Source organism: Eleutherodactylus coqui, chromosome 10 (genome assembly GCF_035609145.1).
Source record: "Eleutherodactylus coqui strain aEleCoq1 chromosome 10, aEleCoq1.hap1, whole genome shotgun sequence".
NCBI classification, from domain to species: domain Eukaryota; kingdom Metazoa; phylum Chordata; class Amphibia; order Anura; family Eleutherodactylidae; genus Eleutherodactylus; species Eleutherodactylus coqui.
Window position 1 is genome coordinate 129,311,773 of NC_089846.1, and position 16,140 is coordinate 129,327,912.

At 45.7% G+C, this 16,140-nt stretch overlaps 1 protein-coding gene across 1 annotated transcript in view; it reads right to left on the minus strand.

Moving 5' to 3' along the window:
* Positions 1-16,140, minus strand: part of SLC9A6 (solute carrier family 9 member A6) — a 43,916-nt gene that overhangs the window by 7,604 nt on the left and 20,172 nt on the right. Inside the window, exons 11-15 of the mRNA XM_066581830.1 lie at positions 15,202-15,313; positions 14,230-14,383; positions 8,885-8,915; positions 4,324-4,403; positions 2,901-3,006 (exon numbers count right to left, since the gene is read on the minus strand). Of these exons, the coding sequence (XP_066437927.1) occupies positions 2,901-3,006; positions 4,324-4,403; positions 8,885-8,915; positions 14,230-14,383; positions 15,202-15,313 (483 nt within the window). The remainder of the gene's footprint in view (positions 1-2,900; positions 3,007-4,323; positions 4,404-8,884; positions 8,916-14,229; positions 14,384-15,201; positions 15,314-16,140) is intronic.

Below are 16,140 nucleotides of genomic sequence, written 5' to 3' on the forward strand. Positions count from 1 at the left end.
ATGTGTAAATAAGTTGGAACAATACAGAGATCCCTCCCATTATATATTTATACCCAGGAAGGAGACTGTAACAAGTTGGCGCCCTCTACGTATAGAGGAAAGAAGGTTTCTACACCGACATAGAAGGGGGTTCTTTACTGTAAGAGCAGTGAGACTATAGGACTCTGCCGTTTCTGGAATAAAGCCACCATTTCCTTGTATTTCTTAGAACTGAAATTGAATTGAACATTTCAGCTTTTTTCCACATTGATTTCAATGGGTTTTCAAAAAAATGGAAAGCTTTTAGTTTGCTTTTGTTCTGTTATGGTTTTGTGTTAAAGGGGTTTTCCTAGGAGAATACTATTGATGACCCATCTTCAGGATAGGTCATCAACAGTCTTCTATTAGACACTTTTGATAAATAAGCTCATTTCTGTTAGTACATCACAGACAATAGAAATCCCCAGTCCTTCACGCTGCAGTAGTCCTGGACTATACAAGGTGAAGTGCCCCACGTTATATAAGTAATCATGGTCAGACGCCCCATTTGTCTGCAATTGTTGAGATGTTTAGCAACAACCGGGTCATGGGAACCTTTTATTTCTGTGTTGCCCATCAGAAAGAAAACGATGTGTCCTCTGGCATATCCATTATAACTGGATACAGAAAGATTCAGATACAGACTAGAGATGAGCGAACGTACTCGGATAGGCACTACTAGTCCGAGTAATGTGCCTTATCCGAGTACCTCCCCGCTCGTGCTGAAAGGTTCGGGACGCGCTGCGGAGCGGGGAGCTGCAGGGGAGAGCGGGGAGGAACGGAGGGGAGATCTTTCTCTCCTTCTCTCCTGCCCGCTCTCCCCTGCTCCCCGCTGCGACTCACCTGTCAGCAGCGGAGCGCCCCGAATCTTTCAGCACGAGTAGAGCGGTACTCGGATAAGGCACATTACTCGGACGAGTAGTGCCTATCCGAGTACGTTCGCTCATCTCTAATACAGACCTGTATGGAAAAACCAGGCATTTATACAGGCTACTAAAAGACAGTGTGATATGTAGTGGCCAGGGTATATGAATGTCACCTAATCTATATGGAATCAAAAGGACCCTGCCTCCTCCAACTCAAAAATCATCTCTTGGATATGATTTTTCCTTAACTCCAATCCAGTAAAAATGTTAATACATGCCCTCAACATCTCCCGTCTAGGCTACCGAACATCTTTCTCTGTGGCCTTCCATCCAACGCTCTCGCGCCCCTCCAATCAATCCCACCTCTGCTGTCCGGCTAATTCACCTTCCCTCCCTCTACGCTCTGCTAAGACCTTTACTTGCTACCTACTGTCCAGAAAATCCAGGTCAAAAAATTATCAATAGAATACAATGTCATCTAGAATGGTAGAGTTAGAAGGGACCTCCAAGGTCATCGGGTCCAACCCCTGCTCAATGCCGGATTACTAAATCATCTCAGACAGATGTCTGTCCAGCCTCTGTTTGAACACTTCCATTGAAGGAGAACTCACCACCTCCCTTGGCAACCTGTTCTACTCATTGATCACCCTCTAATATCTAATCTGTGTCTCCTCCCCTTCAGTTTCATTCCATTGTTTCTCGTCTTTCCTTGTGCAAATGAGAATAGGGCTGATCCCTCCGCATCAGCTGACCTAATATTCTGATATATCCTGACATAATCTCCAGTCCTTGAAAGACCTCCTCCTCTCCCCTAGTATACTCCTTATACAACCATCTCCAGATTTCTCCTGTGCGTTACCTGTACTCCGGAACTTGCTATCCCAACACATCAGACTTTCCACCTCAGAAAGCTTCAAAAAGGAACTAGAAACCTACCTTTTTAGAAAGCCTCCAAGCTGCAGTATCCCTACAGCCACCATCATATAAGCAGCTTCTACCCCCCCCCCCTCCCTTTCCTTGTAGACCGTAAGCCCTCGTATCAAGGTCTTCTCTCCATCTGGATCAGATTATGAAACATTTTGTCCTTGCTTATTCTTCTTGTCATTTTCCATATTTATTGCACTTAAACCTTGTTTCACCTGTGCGGCGCCCTGGAATTAACGGCACTTTAAAATAAATCAACCATACAAGAGTCTTCCAGTCTAGTAGGCCATCGGACAAAGATAGTGATTGGTTAAAGGGGTTGTCCCGCGCCGAAACGGGTTTTTTTTTTTTCAATAGCCCCCCCGTTCGGCGCGAGACAAACCCGATGCATGTGTTGAAAAAAAAAAACGGATAGTACTTACCCGAATCCCCACGCTCCGGTGACTTCTTACTTACCTTGCGAAGATGGCCACCGGGATCTTCACCCTCGGTGGACCGCAGGTCTTCTGTGCGGTCCATTGCCGATTCCAGCCTCCTGATTGGCTGGAATCGGCACACGTGACGGGGCGGAGCTACGAGGAGCAGCTCTCCAGCACGAGCAGCCCCATTCAACACGGAGAAGACCGGACTGCGCAAGCGCGTCTAATCGGGCGATTAGACGCTGAAAATTATACGGCACCATGGAGACGAGGACGCCAGCAACGGAGCAGGTAAGTGAATAACTTCTGTATGGCTCATAATTAATGCACGATGTACATTACAAAGTGCATTAATATGGCCATACAGAAGTGTATACCCCAACTTTGTTTCGTGGGACAACCCCTTTAAATTCTACTTTCCCGATGTAAATGTGCAACTATGAAGACAGACCATATGATAGTCATAATGTGACTTTTATATGGTTCACGCCTTTACTCCATAGATGCAAGATCAGTTAAACAGCGTTGAGCTGCATCAGCACATGTCTATGTACACGAATCTTAGACACGTACAACCGATCAACATTTGTAAATAGTTTCTGCAAAGCACATTTCAAATACAATGTGGCCAATCACAACTTATTCTAAGCATCAGCACCAATAACCATCTCACCTCGTACGCTTGAGGACTTGTTAGGCATCTTGCAAGCGGGCCACAACAACTGGGCAGTGTGCTGGTGAGGGGAGGTCCGCTGTGTGTTAGCAGGGGTTTCAAATAGCTAAAAACGTTAAGGAAAAACTACAGAAAGACACAATTTGGATCACAGAACAATTTTTAATTTAGGAGAATCCTTCCATTATCCATATTTTTTAATATGGGAAACGTTCTTCACACGGTCCCAAACATAGCGGGATCCTTATGACATTTCATATGGTGCCTGATAAAGGAAGCAGTGAGAGGTACGGCTCCTGAAACCCATTGCCCTCTTCCCCTTCTGTCTTGCTGGTTTTTGGGGTGTTGTCTACTATAAAACAGGGCGATTCCGAGTCCAATGGATTAATTCTGAAGACCATGTGGTGACAGGATGAAGTGCCATCCTGGACATTAGGGGACACTCCCCCGTGGAAGTGTTCCTACCACAATTTTCCATTTCTGAGTGCTGCCTTCATTTTCCTTTCGTTGGGTGTTATGTGTATTGGGTTTCTGTAGTGGATTCTTGAAGGTTGACAAGCGCCCTCCTTTGATGGGATAGTGATTGCCTTCTGTTGGTACCTCTATACACTATTTGACCCTGTTTGGTGTTGCAGCATCTCTCACCCATGGGGAGTCCATTTTCTTGGAAGTTATCATCTGTATTTGATCTATTTGGTGTGCTCCAATGTACCCTTTTTTTTTTTACCGGTTTTTACATTTATTGATGGAGGTAGAGATTGTGTACACACTGACTGCAGATCTGAGAGCCTCTGAAGATAGCCCCTCCCCCACAGCTAAGAAAACGTCCTAACATTCCAGTAACTACAGAAGCTGAATGCCTAATGACAAGCAGTGGATTGTAGAGGGGTTTTACCTCAGCCTTAATCTACAGTAAAAACTACTTTTTAATGAAAGTACATAACAAAATTGAAACAAGCAGGCTATCAGATGAGCATTATTTGTCTGAAAACTTAAGTACGCTTTAAGTTTTTCCACTTAACTTTCACCTCCACAGATCATGACATAAAAAGGGTTCATTTCATCAGAGACAACCCCATTTCAAAATGTGGCCCCCAGACAATTAGCTGTTTGGCCTGGCTCCCAGCAAGCAGGTGATACGGCCAGGGAAGGTTGCAGCTGGCCAGGCATTTCCCTTGCAGTGATGACAATCATACAGAGCAGCCCTCCATTCTGGCTGATGGAGAGTCCCAAGCAGGGAATGCCCTTCCATGACATTCATAAGAGCATATGGACTGGAGTTGCCTTTATAAGACAACCCCTTTAACCCTTTCACGTGCAATTAATAATTCTCAATCAGCTTATATGAACTTGGAAAAAAAAAAGAAAATGTTAATCATATCTTTATTAATTACTGGAAGGAGAAAACAAAGTCAAAGGATACTTGTGATCAAAGGTGTACCAGAGTCTGAAGATCCAGGCACTCTCTGCTTTTGTACTTCTCCGTTCATTATCTGGAATTCCCTGTAATGGCAAAGGGTTAATAATCAGACATACAAATTACCAGCCAACACTCTAAGGCTGGATTCAGACGACCGTATATCGGCTCGGTTTTCACGCCGAGCCGATATACGGTGTCATCATCTGCAGGAGGGGGGGGGATGGAAGAGCCAGGAGCAGGAACTGAGCTCCCGCCCCCTCTCTGCCTCCTCTCCGCCCCTCTGCACTATTTGCTATGAAAGGAGGCGGGATGGTGGTGGGGCTAAGTCCTGAGAATTAGCCCCGCCCCGTCCCGCCTCTCCTCATTGCAAATAGTGCAGAGGGGCGGAGAGGAGACAGAGAGGGGGCGGGAGCTCAGAGCACTGTTCCTGGCTTCTCCAGACTCCCCCCCCCCCCCCCTGCAGAGAGAGACGCCGTATATCAGCTCGGTGTGAAAACCCAGCCTATATACGTTCGTCTGAATCCAGCCTTATCCTGTAGCACTAACACTTGTTAGTCCAGAGGAAATCTGCCCATAAACTAGGAGATTGGTTGTTTTATCTGCCATTAACAATATGATTTTACCCAGTCATCCCATCACAGATATCTTGTCCTGCTCCCCACCGGCTGAACAGATATCTTGTCCTGCTCCCCACTGGCTGAACAGATATCTTGTCCTGCTCCCCACTGGCTGAACAGATATCTTGTCCTGCTCCCCACTGGCTGAACAGATATCTTGTCCTGCTCCCCACCGATGGCGCATCACATGCTATGCACTGCCAGCAATGTCTCCGGTAAGAGGATTTCCAACCATAGTAGGGCATGCATAGCATTTCATAAGATTTACCGTCCAAGGAGCAGACACATATTTTGACAATACCCAAAATGTGACTGCTTATTTTTTTAAAGAGGTACTACACTTTTTAATACACAGAATAGGATTCTAAGCATTTTTGCAATAAATTGTATTAGCCTGTTCCATACATTCATCCAAAATCCCTCTTCAGCTGTGTGACGGTGCTGAGCAGTCCATCTTCACCCAACTACATAGCAGAAGAGGGCGCTCCAGCTGTGCCTGCACTGTTCTCTCTAGTGCAGGCACAGCTGTTGCCATATAACAGTGTATATACCTTTAAGGACACGGCCTACTTTGGCCATAAGGACACAACGATTTTTGGGGAATTTTCAACTGCACTTCTCAAAAACTATAACCTTTTTTATCTTTCCGTCGACATGGCCGTATGAGGGCTTGTTTTTTGCGTGGCAAATTATAATTTTTATTGGCATCATACGGCATAAATGACAGAATACATTTTTTTTTCCTGCAGGTCGGTATGATTACAACGATAACAAAAATATTACAATTTTTTTCAGGTTTTTCCACTTTTGCACAATGAAAACCCATTTTTTAAAAAATTATAATTATTTTTACTTCGCTGCATTCAAAGTCCCATCACTTTTTTATTTTTCCATTGATCGAGCTCTGTGAGAGATGGTTTTTTTGTGTCACGAACTGTAATTTTGAACTGTACCATTTTGGGGTACATAACGCTTTTTTTATCACTTTTATTACACTTTCTTGGAGGTAAAACGAACAAAATAAGCATTTTGCCTTTGTTTTTTTAACATTTTTTGCTGCGCAGGATTAATAGTGTGCTCAAATTATAGAACACGTCATTATAAAGACGATGATACCAAATATGTGGGGGTTATATTTTTTTTTAGATACAAATAGGGGGAAATTAGCAAAAAAAATTTTCTTGTTATTTTTTGGTCATTTTTTTTTTTTTAACACTATTTGCTCTAGTTTTCTGTACACCGTTTATGTCCCTGAAGGGGACCTGAACCATAACAGCTATGATAATGCATTGCAGGACTTCTGTTCTGCAATGCCTTATCGCTTGTAATAGCACCCACGCATGCAGAGGGTTAACAGCAATGGTCGCTGTCCTCATGTACCCCCGCTGTTGCAGTGGGTGCCTGGCTATCAGTAAAAGCGTGGCCTTACTTTTGATCCACATAACATAAGTTAGACCCCATTTACACTGACAGATGATCGATCAAAAATCGCTCAAACGACAAAATCATCTTTGCATAGTCTACAGTAGCTACTTAAGAGTTACTGCAGGCTGAGCGGGACACCGCTGCTATCGCTCGGTGAACAATACAGCTATTTTGCATAAGCAAACTGTATTGTTCTTCGCGAGTACAGCTTGCCTCTGGCTGTGAACTACTAGCGGGACGTGAGCTGAAAAGAATCTCATCAGCGCTGCCGACTGTGATAACATCCTGCACCGCTGATAGGAGTTCATCGCTCAATTCTAGAAAATTAGAATTGAGCGATGAACGACTCGTGCACAAAAACGGCATGATGTCCGTGCATCTAGACCCAACGATTCTCGCTCAAAAGACGGCTTTGAGCGAATTTTGAGCAAGAATCATTGGGTCTTAGTGGGCCTTTAATGTCCCGTCACGTTAAGTACCATGCTGCGATGATGTAACCTTATGTCCTGTGGCGTTAAGGGGTTAATAAAGGTCTGCTCTATGTTTTATTGATTTTCAACCCTACTTGGTCCTCTTGTGTCCCCAAGATCTGTCCCCCAGCGCTGGTGTTATTACTTTCTGGTATCGGGAGTTCTGCCGCCCCGGTGCTGGGTAAAGAGATGCAGTTCTGTGCTGCAGACGGCTTCACCTATTTCACCGATCTCCACCAGACCTATTGCACTGTTAAGTTCTCAGTGCATAGGTTTGTGACACACAGTACTGCACACCCAATGAGACCCTGACAGTGCAACGGGTCCAGGGTGTAAATGCTGCCTGCCAATCAGAAGCTGTAGGGTCACCGTCCTGAACTCCTGGCATCATAGTGCCCAGGATTTAAGTGCCGATTGCAAGAGGATAGCGGTGACGCTACAGCCCGATTGTCAACGGAAGTCAGGTGATAGCAGCCTACCAGAGATCGGTGAATCACAGGGGCTGGAAATGGGCAAGTTACATTTGTTGTGTTTTCAATCATTTGGATCTTATTTTAAAAGTTCGTTTTTAACCAAACCACCCCTTTAAATTCGTTAACCTTCCGTAGGATCTTTCTTAGACGAGCCTTTCCTCCTCAGACAGAGCTGCCGGTCTCCTTCCTCCAGCTGTTTGTAACAACTTTCCCGGAATCTGCAGATCCTCGGATGTGTACAATTGTAATCCCTATCGAATTACACATCTTTTCTTCATCTCCCATGTTATTTGATCATAAAAAAACACGGGGGCGCAGCATCTTCCAATTAAGAGAGCCGCCTACGCAAACACATTAAGGCGCATGTTGTAGTTGGTTTGCATCGCTGTGACATTACATCACAGAGGAGTCTAATCTGGTTTTCCAGTAAATGTCAGCGCCTTGCTGTAATGCTCTTGTTCTGTGGCACCCAATGGCATTATATATTACAGACAGTTTCCATCATCAGTTCATGTAAACCCCGAAGCGGTTCCCTCTTGGCAAATCTAATCGGCCATATCCATTTTTGAGAAAGATTAGTGGCAAACAAGCCCCACGGGTTTAACTTATTTGCCCTCAGAATTTAAATGGCTTTGCTATCCTGCCTGCCACAATGGAAGAGAAGTCCTAACAAATGAATGCATTTGGCTTTAGCAAAGTCACATTAAAGGGGTTGTAGAGCTCTTACAAATTGAAGTAAATAGGAGCCTTGCCTGCAATACCATGGCGGGCCACTACATAATGTACAGCGCTATCCACTTCCTGCTTAATACAGGGTGAAGTGGCTTAGCAAACAGCTGATGGGCCAGTGCCCCAGGCATCAAACCCCCGCCAATCATCTATCGATAACCCATCCTATGGATAGCTGGAAAACACCGATACAATAGGCACCTTTCTAAAATTCTCTTTGTTTATTATTTCTATGGACGGTGTTAATGCCTCTTATTAGGTCCTGTTCCCATTATCTTAATGCCCTCCATTTGATGTATACACCAAAAAGAGCTTCAAATCTATACCACCAAGAGAGGCGTTCTGACAGATGCCACTGTATGGCATCCGTCACCCGTATTATATGAAAAAGGAAAAAAAAAATGTACAAGACAGTATATGGAGACCAATGTATATATGATCATAGTCTACCACGCTCTTTGATACTTTTTGGGCAGTAGAGCAACATACACCAAGCCAATAGAGGCCAGTAGGTTACTGCTTTGGTCTCTATTGGGTTAATGGACATGCGCAGCCTGTATGTCCGGAGCTTTCCGTGGTGGACATGCCAAGCGGGAGCCAATAAGAGGAGGTGAGCCCAGCCTTAGAAGAGGGCGGCGGAGCAAGTGGTATCAGTCTGCCCAATTATTTATGGTCTACGGCCCCGTCACAAGGGGAGCCGGGATCAGAGAAATTGGGCTCTTTACAAGGTAAGCTTTGAGTTTTTTTTCCTAATGTGGCATCACAGAGCCAAAATTAACCGTTTAGATCAGAAAACGTGAATCCAACAACATGAAAATGTCATGATATTAGAAGGGAACGTGATATTTACCAGTTGGTCGACGTCCGCATCCACGCCCACTCTGGAAAGGAGAGATATGCAGAATATAATTATATAGGCCTAAACTAAAATCAATCAAGAGAGGTCTAAATGGAGGTTTCCAACACCCCCCGCCCCCCCCCCCCGCCCCCCCCCCCCCCCCCGCCCCTCCTCCGGTACATCACCTCCTGCCACACACAGTGGTAGGGTTAGTTGTATGAAATGTCCCAGGCATCCCCCGCCAACCCTTCTCTATGGCGCTTAACACCTACCTAACCAGATGGAAGTCAAAGCGACCCTACGATTTCTGGAAAATAATTCGGCGAATGTCACACAAAAAGGAACTTATCTCTGTAATGTAAGGAGCTGTAAGACCTGCTGACATGTACGGACCGCGGACAGGATACATAACCCCAACACACAGCAGGACTATAAGATCCCTGTAATGTAAGGAGCTGTAAGACCTGCTGACATGTACGGTCCGCAGACAGGATACATAACCCCAACACAGAGCAGGACTATAAGATCCCTGTAATGTAAGGAGCTGTAAGACCTGCTGACATGTACGGACCACGGACAGGATACATAACCCCAACACACAGCAGGACTATAAGATCCCTGTAATGTAAGGAGCTGTAAGACCTGCTGACATGTACGGACCGCAGACAGGATACATAACCCCAACACACAGCAGGACTATAAGATCCCTGTAATGTAAGGAGCTGTAAGACCTGCTGACATGTACGGACCGCAGACAGGATACATAACCCCAACACACAGCAGGACTATAAGGTCCCAGGACATTCACATGTTCCACGGCTGATGTTGTGGACCTGATCCGGTGCAGTAAATGTCCTGTTGGGGGGCCTTTATATCGGGGAAACAGGACAAAAACTGAGAGCCAGGATGAGGTCTCATCATCACATGATTAGAGACAGAAAGACAGAATTATCGGTGGCCAAGCACTTCTTTCTAGTCACGGACACAACATACAACATATGAAAGTTATTGTATTAAAAAGCAACTTCAAATCTCAGTGTCATAGAAGCATTTGGGTGGACAAGTTTATAACCATCCTTGACACTCAACACAGACATCAACATGTCAAGAGGCTTCATGGTAGAGGGGAGAATATGAGAAATAACACTGCTGGCCTGGGGACCCCCTAACACAAAGTCAGAGACTATAAACCTGGTGCATGTTTATCAATGGACTAATTATTTACATATGTATATTATATATCAGCTGCTGCAAAAGCTAATAAAGTCTTGGGGTGCATTAAAAGAGGTATAGGGGCGAGGGAAGATAAGATTATTCTCCCACCATATAAGGCACTAGTCAGGCCTCACATGGAATACTGCGCACAGTCCTGGTTACCGGTGCTCAGGAAGGATGTTGCAGTGATTGAGGGGGTTCAAAGAAGGAAAACTAAATTAATAAAAGGAATGAGAGGACTGGAATACCCAGAGAGGCATCAAAATTGGGATTATTCACCCTGGAAAAAAGACAGCTAAGGGGTGACCAAATAACTATGTATAAATACATGAGGGGACGATACAAGGATCTCTCCCAGGATCTGTTTATACCCAGGACTACGACGGTAACAAGAGGGCATCCTCTACGTCTAGAAGAAAGCAGGTTTCATCACCAACACAGAAAAGGGTTCTCTACTGTAAGAGCAGTGAGACTGTGGAACTCTCTGCCTGAGGAAGTGGTGATGGCAAAATCCATGGAGGAGTTTAAGAAGGACTAGATGTCTTTCTGGAGAGGAAGGATATTACAGGATATAGACATTAGGTGACCAGTGGGGTTGTTGATCTCAAATGTTGATCCAGGGATTACTCTGACTGCTGTTATGAAGTCAGGAAGGAAATTTTTCCCTCAGTAGGAGCTAATTGGCTCGTTGGGGGTTTTTGCCTTCCTCTGGACCAAGAAGGTAGGAGGTTAAAACAGACTGAACTAGATGGACATGGTCTTCATTCAGCCTAACATACAATGTTACTATATATATATATATACACACACACACACACACACACACACACACACACACACACACCACACAATATATATACATACATATTAGAGATGAGCGAACCTACTCAGCCACGCCCCTTTTATGCCCGAGTGGCGCGATTTTCGAGTACTTCCGTACTCGGGCGAAAACATTCGGGGGGCGCCGTGGGTGAGTCGGGGGGAGAGAGAGCTCCCCCCTGTTCCCTGCTGCTAACCCCCGCTCCGCCACGCCTCCCCCCGAATCTTTTCACCCGAGTACGGAAGGACTCGAAAATCGCGGTGCTCGATCGAGTAATTACTCGAAACGAGTATATTCGCTCATCTCTAATACATATACATTCATATTTATTTTTTTCGGCTCTATTCCCTTAAGCCTGAGGAAGAACCGTAAGGCCCCTCTCAGACGTGTGTTCAGAAAACGCAGTTTGAAATTTTTACCGCGATTTTGAGCCGCATTTTTGAATGCATGTCACAGTGTTTGACGGCGCTTTTTAACGCACCCGATCATTGCGATGGGTGATGAGGTGCGTTAAACAGTGCCAAAACGTGCAAAAATAAAAGGCCAGCGCTCGAAAATCGCGGCGTTAGAAACTCCGCGTTTGAGTGCGTGTCTGCAAGTGTGAGTGGCCTAAGTAGGTGTGAAAGCCATTGAAAGGCATCATATCTACAAGATTACTTGGTTTCCCTTAGGCTCATTTTCACACAGGCGAGTGCGATATCACCATCGCCAGCGTGCGATTTCCCCGCGAATGCGAAGCTCTTTTGTGTCAAAATCGCCTCGCATAACTTCAGGAAAGTAGCGATCTTCCGCCGTGGCTTTTTAGCTGCGGTGGAGGATCGCGGAGGGTTTCCCAGTGGAAGCCTTGCATCGCACTTGCGTGCCCTCCGCATTCACCCCACATGCAGTGCGATGCTTTGTCGGCCCCACTGAAAAAAAATTGGTGCGGTGTTCCGAGGAAACGCACAAATATGGGACATGCCGCGATTTTTCCCCGCACCGCGATGCGGGAAGGAAAAAGGTAAATAACAATTCCCTCATGAGTATGACGCCATTCAAAAGAATGGGATTCATATTCGTGCGAGATTCTCGGCTGTGTGATAGCGACCTTACTTAGAACAGTCACATTTTAGACTAAGGCTGTCCTTGCGCTATCGGCCCGGCAGAGCATAGAGGACCTCAGTACGGTCCAGCAGACCATAGAGGACCTCAGTACGGTCCAGCAGAGCATAGAGGACCTCAGTACGGTCCAGCAGAGCATAGAGGACCTCAGTACGGTCCAGCAGAGCATAGAGGACCTCAGTACTCTTCAGAGCTTCCTCTAATTTATCTTTTTCCCCCCAGCAATAAGGGAGACCCTGACAAGTTCCCGTCTGTGAGCTCCAAGGACTTACGTTCTCTCTCCCTGCTATGAGGCAGAAGCCAGCTGACTGTCAGTATAGAAGAAAGGGCTCGCTGCCCGCAGCCTATGGGCTCGCAGAAGAAAAAAAAGAGCCTCAATGTGTTTAGCTACCAATCTCTGCACCCATGTGCAGTTTTGAACGGGATCCTGGAGGGTCGCTTTAAACCCGGTGTGCAGCATGCATCTCAACTCACACAGACGGGGCCGGCAAGCGGCAGGTTTGAGGACTTCTCTATGGAGTTGACAGGGGGCGATCCAGCAGGTTTTAGTTGAAGAGTAAGGACCACTAAAGGTGGCGAAGTGACACCTAGTGGTCAATAAGAAAAAACAACCTGAGAAAGTGGATCTAAGGATATTTGGCATCTAGAATGGCATGGAACAAATAGAAAATAATCTTCAACAACTAGTTAAGGTAGTGGAAAAGAAACGGGTACGGCACAGGATCGGAGTGGTGTGCATATGGGCACCATTAGTGGCATTCCCATGAATACCTCAGGTTGTGGTGGTAATTGTGGCTTTTCTGCATTAATAATGTGTTTTACTGAGTAGAGGAACCAAATAAACAATTAGCTTGCCATTATCAAAGACCTACCTCCTTTTATATCTGCCATGTAATTGCCGACCGCTCACTACATTAGATGGTTATTGCACCGTCGGTGAATAAAGGCTACTTATTCTATAATGAAGAGTTACGCAACTAATAAATGTACTTTCTTTATTAACCCCTCATGGTTTTCAAGATCTTTGCTTACAGTCCTCCAATAGGAACTTTGTGAGCTTAAAGTGGGAGGGTACGTTTACACGCAAATAGTGGGAATTTTCTGGAGTACAGAAAATTTGCACCAAAATCTGTATCAAAACAGCCTCAAAATTTGCACTATGGGTGCGGCTTTTGATGTATATAAACAGCAGATTCCACCCTTTCAATTGAAGGTGTAAAGTCTGCTGCGGATGTGCATTAAAATCCGCATCAAGATTTTAATGCGTTTTTTAATACGGATTTTCCATTCTGCAAAATCCACACCAATTCGGCTCCTTGTGAACGGACCCTCACCGTCATTAAAGACAACATGACATGTCATAATGAAATGTCAAAAGTTTTGATCCATGTGGGTCTGGGTGCTGAGACCCATATCCAACACTGAAAGAAAGGGGCAAAAGCTATCTGAAATACAAGTAAAGGCCCCCAAACACATTAGGGAAAGGTTGGCAGGAGGGGATGATTATTGTTTGTGTAACGGAGGGAAAGAAGGATCAGGCACATTCAATTTCAACGCCTAATCCTTTTGCTCCCCCTGGAGATAAGCCGCCACTAGAGTTGCCTGGTAGGACCTTTCACCACTCTATCCATTGGAAACACCTCAACACTTGGATTGATGAGGAGCGCTCAGAAGAAGTAGCTCGGCTGACCCTTTAACCCTTTGCAATCCAATTTTGGATTCAGGGTTTCCTAGGGGGCTTTCTCTTTCTGCCATTATACAATGGCGCCATCTGCTGGCTAGAGCCCGTACTGCGATATGGGACATGCTGGAGAGGCTTCCCGAGCGGCCAGTAATGTACAGTAAGTATACCCTGCTGAACGTCTTCCAACATCCAAGCTGTGCAGCCTTCAATCAGAATGTCTTCAGACGTCAGAGTGGATTGGAAAGGGTTAATATATCTTAAAGGCCCCAAAAAAAGAACTGTGATGTGGTCAGTCTCCATCGCTCATTGTCAATCAAATGACATCATATATTCACAGCAAGCGATGGAGACCATCCATCTGACAGAATACTAGTGCCAGGTTCTGGGTCTAACCGGAGGAGAGAGGAGGGTGTTGGAGTCATCGGGGACGCAGCTGTAGAGCTATGCAGCCCGCCCCGCCGATCAGAGGACATGACAGGTCCTCTTTAAGGCCAGGAAGCACAGTAAGGTTTGCTGCAGGACACAAAATCTCCATACCTGATATGTAGACATGATAACATTGCTGTTGTGCCTCCTCCAAATACCCACACAGTGAAGAACACTATTAGAAGGGTCGTAGAAAACATCATCTGTCTGGCATAGGTGGCAGTGTCTCTTATAGCCAGGGCAAAGGCCATCGCTCCACGTAAACCTGAAGAAAGGGGGGAAAAACAAATTTTAAAAATGTATTCTAAGTGTATCCCGTGTTAAAAGACCCTTAAAATTACTTGAATCAAGTGAGTTAATATATTGATTAAGTGTTTGTCTTGTTGTCCTCTTCCATTTCTTAGGCTCATTGTACATGGGACGACTGTCAAGCGCTGACGTGTCCTACGGCCGTGCCAGAGATGATCGCTTCTGCGCTCTCTCGCTCAGTGAACAGAGGCAGAGCTGCCTGGAGATTATTCCGGCCCATCCGCCTCCATTCACAGTAAACAGGCAGTCATTTATACACGAACGACTGCCTGTTTACACAGGCAGATACAGCAACAGTCCAACGATCGTTATATGGTCTGCATGAAAGATCCAATCGGTGATCAATCTCTGATCCGTCTTCCACTACATGCGTTTACACTGCGCAATTATTGTGCAAACCTTCTTGATCCAAAGAGCGAGTCGCACAATATTTGTGCAGTGTAAGGCCCCCTGTCCACAGGCGTTGCGGTATCCCGTGGGGGAGCTCCGCCGCCGCCCAGGAGCCACAGACGGATCTCCGCTGTCAGCCTAATCTGACAGATAGGCTGACCGTGGAGAATCGGGGCAATTCGCAGCATGCTGCGAATGGAGAATCGCAACGATTCTCCGCTCATGGACACGGAGCCGGCGCTTTCCATAGCAATGCTATGGGCCTAAAAAGGGCTTCAGGAAAGTAGGTAGAAACCCATCCCACAATGTAGCAGACGGGCCAGCACTGACAGACTGGCTAAAGACGACTAGGGCTTTTGTGCGGCCCTATTGCCGCTGTCCTACCTGCAAACATCATCATGTGTTGAAAGTTGTAGCCGATTTTGTTTTTTCTCCCCAGGTTAAGCAAGAATGAAAGTGGATAAATATTAGCTGCTCTTCCAAGGAAGACTGCAATCTGTATGATGAACATTAAGGAAATTGGAAGCTAGGAACTGAATATACACTGGACTCTACATTGTTAAATTGCAAGTGTGGTCTTTGAGGTCACACACTTTCTTATACCTGCTTAAAGGGGTTGTCTGGTTACTGGAAGCCCCTTTTAATAGGACCTCATGTGAAAATAATAAAGAGAGATATACTTATTACCCCGCGGCCGCCAGGATCCAGCACTGCGGCCTTGAGGCTTGCTGCGACTGATGACGTCACAGAAAACCATGTGACCTCTGCTGCTAATGATTGGCTGCGGCGCCATGTCCTTGAACCCCCGGCATCATGGTGCTCAGGATGTGAGCGCCAATGCCAGGAGAACCGACGGTGACGCTGCAGCGGTCACCTGGTTTCCTGTGACATCATCTGTCACAGGAATCACCGGACCCGCAACAAGCTGCAGCGCTGGATCCCGGCGGCCACAGAAGGGCAAATATATCTGTTAATTATTTTCACACAGGGGGTCCTATTGAAAGGGGTGGTCCAGTAATCAGACATCCCCTTTAATACTCAACTGTCTCCATCACCTCTTTCCTATTTCTATGCATTTTAAAGGATCAAGCTTGATTTCTTGTTTGATCTCTTCCTCCATGGTTTACACTGCAGCTCTGCTTGTTGAGATGGATCAGCACAAGCCCAGGAGGAATTTTCACAAGAACTGCAAGGAATTAATAATCGTTCATGGTAAATGCTGCCGGTGACCGGACGACTAACGATCATTTGTCATTCAGCTTGGGCAGGCATAAAAATGAAGCGCTGATTGGTCCGTGTGAACTGGTAGTCGTTTATCTATGA